The 10,353-nt window shown below is 43.7% G+C and overlaps 1 protein-coding gene across 1 annotated transcript in view; it reads left to right on the forward strand.

The window, feature by feature from the left end:
- BCL2 (BCL2 apoptosis regulator) overlaps window positions 1–7,981 on the forward strand; it is a 182,444-nt gene extending 174,463 nt beyond the window's left edge. Inside the window, exon 3 of the mRNA XM_029228407.1 lies at window positions 2,647–7,981. Coding sequence (XP_029084240.1) covers window positions 2,647–2,781 — 135 coding nt within the window. The 3' untranslated portion in view covers window positions 2,782–7,981. The remainder of the gene's footprint in view (window positions 1–2,646) is intronic.
- The last annotated feature ends 2,372 nt before the right edge of the window (window positions 7,982–10,353 follow it).

A 10,353-nucleotide genomic window follows, 5' to 3' on the forward strand; every position in this document is an offset into this window, starting at 1 on the left:
ATGAGGTCCATTAGAAGCATAGTTATTAATGTGAGGGGCTAGGTCTCGGGAGAGGGAATTATTCTGGCCCCAGAGAGTTGGGGGTATTTGGAGAGGCGTTTCTTCTCCTGCTGGTACTGTGCACCAGGCAAAGCAGCCTGAGTTTGTCGCTGCTTCCTCCACTTTCCCAGGATGGTTCCTGGTCTGGAAAGGTCAGATGGCCTAGGCCTTAGCCTGTTTCATATTCTGCCACAGAAAACTCCATTGATAACTAAAGGGATGCTGGGTCCAACCACTGACTCTCTCAACATCAAGCCAAATTGCATACTGCCCAGTGTTGGTACTCTGAGGAATTTGGGGTGCCCTTTGGCTGGGCTCTTGCGGGTTCCGGCCTGCCCATTCCTCAGGGAGAACAGCACAGAGGGGAGGGCTGTTAGACGTTTGCTGCTGTGTCTGTGGGATCCTGAGATGCACTTTGCAAGAGGCAGTTTCTCTAAATAGGTCCTGACCCCTTTCTGCCCCATTTATCCCACTTACATGTAGGGAAGGCAGGAGGTGTCTTGACAAACAGCCGTGAGTGTTAGCTCAGCTTTGCGCTAAGGGCACTAAGCACATACTTCATTTATGTCTACTGCCTTGCTTGCTAAGGCTCAAACTTTGAAAATGTTAACAATAGATTAAGAAAGAAGAAAACCCTTGCGCCCTCTCCTGGTAAAAGTTAATCCAGTACATCTGAAGGTATAGCTCACTCACGGGGAGCAGTTATTTGTCTAGACTAAGTAATCTTGTACTAATTCGACCAAAGCTATTGACACACTAGATGGACCACTGGGTCTTCCTTGGGCCGTGATTACAGAGTTTCTTCCAAACCTTTCTTTGCAGGGCTCCTCAGCCCCAGCACTGTTGGCGCTTTGGGGTGGATAATTCTTTGTGGTAAGGGCTGTCCGGCGCCTTGTGGATACTGAACAGCATCCCTGGCTTCTACCCATTAGATGCCAACAGCACGCCCATCCCAGACCATGACTACCAAAAATGTTTCTAGGCATTGCCAAATGTCCCCTGGGGGACAAGACCACTGCAGTGAGACCCACTGCCCTAAACCCATGTCTGCCTTTTTTTTTTTTTTTTTTTCTTTTTTTGGCTACACCTTGCAGCTTGCAGGATCTTAGTTCCCCGACCAGGGTTTGAACGCACGTCCTCGGCAGTGAAAGTGCCGGGTCCCACCCACTGGACCGCCAGGGAATTCCCTCTTGTTTGCCTTTTGTAAAAGGTGCCACTGGTCACAGGGCAACCAGTGAGGATGGCTCCACACAAACCTTTCGTGACTGGGGGGGGCAATTCTGATGATTGGTCAACTGAGTTCACCTCTGGGAATCTGTCTAAAAAAATCCAAACAAGTAGACAAGAATTTATGTCTAAAGCTGTATCATAATGTTGTTTATGAGAGCAGAATTTTAAAACAACCCAAATAAAGAACTGGTTAAATAAAGTACAGCATAGATATAGATATATAAACATATATTGTAGAGTACTATGCAGTCATGAAAAACAATTGTGTAAGTTTATATTCAATAACATGAGAATATTCCCTAATGACGCCTTAAACTCTAGAGACTACTGCAAGATGTCCAGAGGTTTCTGTATACAAAAGGAATAATTTCAAGAAGGCCGAGTAAGCATCTAGGTGAAGTATTAGGCCAAACACAGAATTCAAACCAATGTTCGACTTCAGAAAACTTCACTCTTTAATTGAACAAACATTTCTCAAACACCTACATGTATGAAGACCACACATAGCACTGGGGAGGCAAAGATGATACCTGGTCCCTCTACTGCAGTACTTGCCCCAAACAGACAAAAACACAGTAAACATCGTCAGACCCTCCTCCACACAGTGATGCTGGACGTCTCCTTGTGTTACTGTCTCCCATAGTGAAGGGCCTAACTGGAGCTACATCTTGTTTTCCTCTTCATGCCTGATTAATCACACCACGGGAACATTTCATTTACTGCTTTATATATTCAGATATATCTAGAGTTGTCCAAATACTCATTGGGCCCAAACATGGAATCTAATCCTCCCCAACAAATCCAAGAAATGAGCATTCAACGGTCTCAGCTTTTTTCCTACAGCATAAAAACAAAGAAAATGAATCCATAAGATGGGTATGAAGAATAAACAAAATAATGCATGTCAGGCATCTGTTTATATAGCAAGCACTCAATAAAGGAGTAGTTGGGTTGTTTTAAAAATTATTTTTACAAATGGTCATGCTAGCTAAAATTGCAAAGCCTCCCGTATTTCTAACTGCCTTTGCTGTTTTATCTTTTCCCTTAGCACCTACCACTCTCTAATACACTATATGAAACATGTAGTTTTGTTTACTGTCTATCCTACTCCACTGGGTCAAAGCTTTTGTGCTTTTAGCCTATTTCATTCACTGCTGTATCTCTACAGTGTCTGGTACATAAGTAGGGTCTCAAAAAATATTTCCTGAATGAAAGTGAAAAGAGTGGGTCTGAAATCATTGCCCCCAAAGTGCGTTTGACCTTTCCCCTCACCCTCCTGAAGGTGCCTAGGCACTTCAGATGCCTTTCTCCCTGTCATCTGGCATTCTGTCTGTGCCGCTCTAATATTCTTTTTCTTCCCTCCTCTTCCCACTGCAGGATGCCTTTGTGGAGCTGTACGGTCCCAGCATGCGGCCTCTGTTTGATTTCTCCTGGCTGTCTCTGAAGGCACTGCTCAGTCTGGCCCTGGTGGGAGCTTGCATCACCCTGGGTGCCTATCTGGGCCATAAGTGAAGTCCACAAGCCGGCCACAAACATATGCAAAAGGTTCACTAAAGCAGTAGAAATAATATGCATTGTCACTGATGTACCATGAAGCAAAGCTGTGGTCTCTTAAAAACAAAAACAAACCACCACCAACAACGAAAAAACAGCTTTCAGGCTCAACGTCGAATCAGCTACTTACTGCCAAAGGGAAATACAATTTATTTTTTACATTATTAAGAAAAATAAGATTTATTTATTTAAGACAGTCCCATTGAACATGTCTTTGGAAACCCTACTGCTAATTACTAAGCCCCACCTGGATGGCTCCACCTGGTCTCCTGTGCCTATAAACATGGATTTCTGTTCCATGTTGTTGGCCCAACTGACTCACCATCTGAAAAGCAAACAAATTGACAAAGGACTTGACTGTTCCAGAAGCCGGGTTTCTGGCTGCTGGAGGTTAGGAAGAAGGTGTTCGCTTTCTTTGCCTTTTTTTTTTTTTTTTTTTTTTGCCCTGGAGGCTGTGTTCTTAATAGAGGGAAGGTCCTTGGAGGGGAGACCATTCTTCCCTGGCCTGAAGAACAGGCACTTTGCATATGGTACACACCCGGTTGGAAGAAAACCATCGGAAGCTTCAGATGGACTTGGTGTTTGCCAAGATCTCCACCCCGAAGGACAGTGACGGGAAAAATGCCCTTAAACCATAGGAAAGTATTTTTTTAAGCTACCAATTGTGCCGAGAAGCATTTTAGCAATTTATACAATATCATCCAGTACCTTAAGCCCCGACGTGTATATTCATATATTTTGGATACGCTCCCCCTCCAAATACTGGCGCTGCCTGTGTATGAAACAGAATCCTCTGGAATGCGAGGAAGTGAACGTTTCGGTGACTTCTTCGGCATCAGGAAGCATCAGGCCGCCACAAGTGCCTGCTTTTCCGCAAGAGGCCGCGGTCTGCTCTGCCTTGCCCCAGCTCGGAGACCTCGTCCTGGAACCCAGCCTGGCCACTCGCTGGCCTGCTCGAGGGCTTTTAAACAGAGCGGTGTGGTCTGCGAATGTCCGGAAGCTGACGGAGCTCAGAATCGCGCGGACAAGGAAAGACGGCAGGAGGCCTGGTCCTGCTACCCTGGGGCCCCCTGGTTAGGCGCCTCTCCACGCGGAGCGTGGAACCCGGGAGCCAAGGCTCTTCGGGCGTTGATCACTGTGGAGGGAAGGAAACAGGCACTGCGCCTTTGCTCGCAGAGGGAGGTGGCGATGGCTGAGGAGCCCGCCCCCCAAGGGAAACGCTTGCGTGCGCCTTGGCTGCGCGGCTGCCAGCCTGCCTGTGCAGCTTAAAGCAAGATTTTAAAGACTTTGGGGAGGGTCATAAATCCTAAAGGAAGCGTTAAAATGGATTAACTGACCTATGTCTGTGGAATTACGATGTAAAACATTATCTTGTCATTGTAGTTTGGTTTTATTTGAAAAACCTGACGGAGGGGGGAAAAAGGTTCCAGGTGTGGAATGTGGGGATTATCCTGGGGCGTTAAAAAAGAAAAAAAAAAAAAAAAATCAGTGCTGGAAAACGCTAGAGAAGTAGCAAAAGAAGTGAAATCTCCAGCTTATAAACTAGAAATATTTTTTCAAGTTTAGAATCAGCCTTGAGACATACGTGGAAAAACTGTGGCATTATTGCATTATATACCATTTATCTGTATTAACTTTGGAATGTACTTATGTTCAATGTTTAATGCTGTGGTTGATATTTCGAAAGCTGCTTTAAAAAAAAAGATTACATGCATCTCAGCATCTTTTTAAAAAATTGTATTTAGTTATGGCCTCTACACTATTTGTTAGAAAAAAATGATCATTTTTTCCATTTGAGATTTTTGGCTCTTAATTCTTTAAAAGCATTTCTGAGGAGGTGAGATAAGCCCTGGGTCTCAGCTACCTGAGAAAACCTGGAGCATGCTGGCCACCCAGCCACTTTGCTTGAACCGAGTTACGTCCACTTCCATGTCAACAGAATTATTTATTGTGAGGGACGTATCTGTTGTCCCTTTGACCTAGTTGCTTAGGTTTACTTGTCCTTGGCCAAATCAGAATTTAACTCACATCATTTAGGATTGCATACATGTTTGGTTAAACCCATGAGGTTCATTCGGCTGGAAAGCCAGATGGAAGATGACCAGGGGATTAAATTCTGGCTCCAATGCTTTGCCCTTTAGAGATGGTTTCCGTGCCCGTTTCCACGGAGACCTGTCTGGAGCCCTCCCACCCTCCTTCCATAGAGCCTTTCTCCGTGGCCGTCCTCAGGTCCTTCCTGAAATGCAGTGGCACTTACGCCCCAGACGGAGAAAGCAAGAAACCCATGGTATGAAGCCAGACCTCCCTGGCGGGCCTCAGGGAACAGGACGATCAGACCTTTGAATGATTCTAATTTTTAAGCAAAATATTATCTTATGAAAGGTTTACATTGTCAAAAGTGAGGAATAGGGAATATCAAATTCTGTGCTGCTATCCTGCCAAGATCATTCTAATGGAGTCGGTTTGCAGTACACTCCAAGTGGCGAGATCCTCCAAGCTGCTTTAGAAGTAACCATGAAGAACACGGACATTTTTAATATAAAGCCTGTTTGTCTTTTGTTGTTGTTGTTGTTATTGTTCAAGCTGGGATTTGCAGAGTGTTCTAAAAATGTATATATAAAAAAGGTCACAGGGGCTAATTTCTAACTGGTTTCCTTTTGCTGTGGGGTTACATTATTTGGTTTTAATGATAAATGTTCCCGGCCACCTGACCCCAGAACTGTACAGTATTGTGGCTACACTCTCTCTAAGAGTAGTTGAAGTTGCATTTTTCTTGTTGTTAAAAACATGTTAGAAGCAATGAATGTATATAAAAGCCTCAACTAGTCATTTTTTTCTCCTCCTTTTTTGCATTGTCTCAATTACTTTGCAGTTGGACAGCAGAGACCCATTCCTACCTAACAGGTGTGGAGGAGGGATTCACACCTGAATTACCATCAGCGTGGTGCACATGTTGGGCCAGGTCAGGGTTCAATAGAGCACGTGCACTTTCCAAATGGAGGTCGAGGGCTCTAAAAAAAGCCACAAGGAGAAAAGCACCCAAGAACCTCCTGGGTCCTCCCAGGCCCTCGCCGCACAGACAGCCCGAAAGAGAGATCAAAATGACAGCTCGTATCTTCTGCAGCAAACAGCTCATCTCAGATTTTGCAGGCTTAAGATGTGGCTTAAAGTCACATTTCGAATGAAGGAAGCACTTTGCTATAGTTCAAGCCAAAAACCAACAGCCTCTGCCCCAGCTCACTTATCTCTGTCTATTCAGATATGACCTTCCATTAAGATTTGAATTTATTTCATTAGAAAATGTTTATGCTTATCATTTAAAGACCTAGCCCTGGCCCAATGTGGGAAATTAGGAAGTGATCATAAATCAAGAGGAGTTCTAATAATCAGGATTAGACATAAATATGTAGGACAGTCCCAACACACATCTGGGTTTTTTGCATCGAGGATCTATGGGATAAACAGAATTGCAAATTGTCTATATTGTAATTAAACTTATGCTAAAATGATGAACTTATACATGTGAACTTAAATTCTAATTTCGACTGTACTTCTAAGGCAGCGGCTGTTTTTATACTTCCTTATCACGTATAGTTAGTAACGGACACCTCCTCTATCAGAAAAAAACAGGAAGGGCTTGAAATATAAGCCATTCTAAGGAAATTAGGGAGGCAGTTGAAATTCTATTCTGATCTTATTCTGTGGTGTCTTTTGCAGCCCAGACAAATGTGGTTACACACTTTTAAGAAATACAATTCTACATTGTTAAGCTTATGAAGGTTCCAATCAGATCTTTATTGTTATTCAATTTGAATCTTCCCAGGGATTTTTTTTTTTTTAATTATTATGGGACAAAGGACATTTGTTGCAGGGTTGGGAGGAAGAATTTTCAAATGAGCAAAACATTCCCAAGATTGGATCAGGGTGCGGAGGCTTTCAGAATAGCCAGGACTGTAGGATGTGAGATGCAAACAAGTGAAAACTTCACTAGGAACAATGTGATGCCTCCGTGAAGGACCTTATGCAACAAACAAGAAACATTTTCAAGTTCTGTGGTATATTTAGCTTCTAGAGACAACAGAACAACTCAAAGTCCAGCTCTGTATGGCAATGCAGATGAACCAAAACTCTTTTAAACATCTGCCATCAATGGTAAGGATTTTAATTTCAAGCCTGGACATGTCTAATGGCTATTTAAACAATAAATTTGTAATTTTAACCAACAGGATATTTAATGAAAACCTTCTGGTTGGTAGGGACATCTATTTCTAAATACTTACTATGCACAATACGGGGAGAAGGAAAGTGAGACTGAACTGGGTAAGTAATAATACAAGTTCCTTATCCTTACCCAAAGATTCATCCTGTTCCATGTCTGTGCTCATAGTACTGGCCTTAGACAACATGAAATATGCATCCCACGGGGCACAAAGAAAACCAGATGGAGTATGAATGGTATTGCCCCAATTCATCATGACTACCCCAGAAAAATAACTGCAAGGCCATATATATCCTATCGATGACAAGGTTGTTTTGGGTCCCAAGGTAAGCTCAGCAGACAGAAACACTTGTGGAAGATGGAAAGGCTTAATCAAAAAATCCCGGGATTGTTACTAAATATGACTATAGTATATTAGTAACTCCGTGTCCCTAAACCTTTTAGGGAATCTGCAGTGAGCCTTCCAGCCAGCTCATTTCATTAAGTTTTTGCCTCTGGGGTAGCATTTAAAGGAGTGATAGCCGATCACATTTCTTTGGAGGAAGCTTGTGTTTATTATACTATCTTCTTAAGTTTTCAACCAAGTTTTGCTTTTGTTTTGAGTTACTGGGATTATTTTTGTTTTCAATAAAAATAAGTGTATAAAAAGTGGTTTTGTATTGAAAGCTTTTGTTATCAAGATGTTCACACTTCTCCCTTCCATGGGCTGTTTTTAAGATGGACACTTCTTAGGGGTGGCTGATATCCTGCAACACTGTACACACACAAAAAACTATATGATAAGTGTAGTTTAGATTGTTAAGATAAAGTAAGTCTCTGCTTGGCCAGCATTAAATATAATGGCATTTTCTTTGTATTGTTGGGGAAAGCCACCCTGCCATTCAACTTTCTTTGTCTGTCCAGTTAATATTGTGAAGAAAAATAAAGTACAGTGTGAGATATCGGTTGTGCCCTGGAATTGTTTGTGATGCGGTGATGTGATTTTGCCCTGTCATTCAAAGACCTTCTTAACAAGCCAGTAGAGCCACCGGGAGCCTGACTGGTTATGAAGCCCTGGGGGGGCCAGGCTATGGGATTGCTCAACGGGTGAAGCCACCTTAGAAGGAGGTTTTGTTTCTTCGTTACTAACCCTTCTGGTTTGGTTCAAGGTGGACCAGCCTTGAGTTCTACTTCCATTGTTGCTGCCGGGTGTACTCCCTCAGACCAAGTGAAGATCCCAACCTCTGTTCCATAAGATGAAAGATGGTATAAAAAGGAGAGAAAGAAGCTAAAAATTCTGGTTTGAAGTGCGCGTTTTAAGATAACCGAAGCAGGGGCTTCCCTGGTGGCGCAGTGGTTGAGAATCTGCCTGCCAGTGCAGGGGACACGGGTTCGAGCCCTGGTCTGGGAGGATCCCACATGCCGCGGAGAAACTAGGCCTGTGAGCCACAACTACTGAGCCTGCGCGTCTGGAGCCTGTGCTCCGCAACAAGAGAGCCCGCGATAGTGAGAGGCCCGCGCACCGCGATGAAGAGTGGCCCCCGCTCAACGCAACTAGAGAAAGCCCTCGCACAGAAACGAAGACCCAACACAACCAAAAATAAATAAATTAAAAAAGAAGATAACCAAAGCAGTCACTTGTTTTGGAGCACAGAAATCCTAAATAGCCGGGCACCTATGTTTCCCTCTTATACTGCTACCCTAGGAAGGCATCAATCCTCCAAGGGTCTTCCCTTCAACTCAATTAAAAGGACTCCGATAGCAGCTGGCTGCCAGCCCTGTACACGTAACACCACCAGTTATTACCTTGGAAGGTGGGTATTGGCTTCTCCTATTTTATAGGCGAAATCTGAGACTCATAAAAGTTAATATGCCCAAGTCCTCAAACCTCGTGAATTGCAGAGGCAGGATTTGAGCTTGTGGTCCGGCTGCCTCCCAGGCCCTTGCTTCTCTTCTCAATCAGTGGTCTTCAAACGGCTGCACATGGAGTCTTGGGGCACCACATTTGCAAGGGGTAAGCAAGCTTGGGGTGTTTAAAGGAATCAACGTTCTTGGCATCCCAGGGATGCCCTGTCCTAAACTGTCCTCCGTGAAACACTCCTGAGGTCAGGCCAGTTCTCATCTCCCACCTTCCCTTTCACAATCATCTGTCACAGCTCACAAAACAAAGGCGCACATAGCTGTCCCTCCCGGAATCTGGCTGTGAGGCACTGTACCCTGTGCTGGGCTCCCTTGCCCTGGCCACGGGGGCCAATCACGCCCGTCTCTTCCCAACTCCAGTGAAGTCAAGTTTGGTAGCTTGAAATCGGCCCTGGTGGAAGTATTTACATTATGGAAATGAGCACAAGATACAAAATAGAGCTTTTTTCCCCCCTCTTCTTTGTTTCTTTTTCTTTTTTTTTTTTTCCAGAGAGCCAATTTACCTGCACACCTCTGGGCACTGTCCTGGGGATTTAAAACCCTTCAGTTACCAAAAAGTATGATGTGAAATCCTTGGGCTGTATTAGACACTAATGCCTGGGAAACGAATCCTTTTGCAAATCACTTTTCCAGTTGGTTGCTTTCAACAAAGGTGAAAGAACACCTAGTCAAGACGGCCACCCGTCAGGCTGGCAGGATATGGGTTTTTTTTTTTAAATATGATTTCAGAATATAACTCAGAAATCCAGAGTTGTGTAACATTACTGTACAAAACTCCTTCCACTCCCTCGTACTTGGTATGCGAACAGCACTCCTCGAAGCTTACATCCATAAAAACAAAGAATGAGGGCTTCCCTGGTGGCACAGTGGTTGAGAGTCCACCTGCCGATGCAGGAGACGTGGGTTCGTGCCCCAGTCCGGTAAGATCCCACATGCCGCGGTGCGGCTGGGCCCGTGAGCCATGGCCGCTGAGCCTATGCGTCCGGAGCCTGCGCTCTGCAACGGGAGAGGCCACAGCGGTGAGAGGCCCGCGTACCGGAAGAAAAAAAAAAAAACAAAAAAACAAAGAATAGGTTTGATGGTGAACCCTAGCTCTTTCTAGTAACAGGTCATTTCTATTTATAGATACTTGTCCTTCTTGATGGGGAGGGGGAGGATGATAAACCAGCCCCATTTATCTCATTAACACTTGTATTTCCAATAAAATTTAAAATTTAGATTTAATAATGGTTTATCAAAATGTGTAATATATTTGTACATTTTTATTAGTTGGGTAATAATAATAATTGTAATTATTCAATTATTCAACCTAGGAACAAAAAAGTAAAGCCTTATGGTCACAAAAATTCATAGTTTACTTTCGTTGTAGAAAGTTATGACAGGTTAACCAATTTTAAACTTTCAGTTGTAAG

The sequence above is a fragment of the Monodon monoceros genome, unplaced genomic scaffold, assembly GCF_005190385.1.
Source record: "Monodon monoceros isolate NGI ecotype Baffin Bay Population unplaced genomic scaffold, NGI_Narwhal_1 Super_Scaffold_1, whole genome shotgun sequence".
Classification (NCBI taxonomy): Eukaryota; Metazoa; Chordata; class Mammalia; order Artiodactyla; family Monodontidae; genus Monodon; species Monodon monoceros.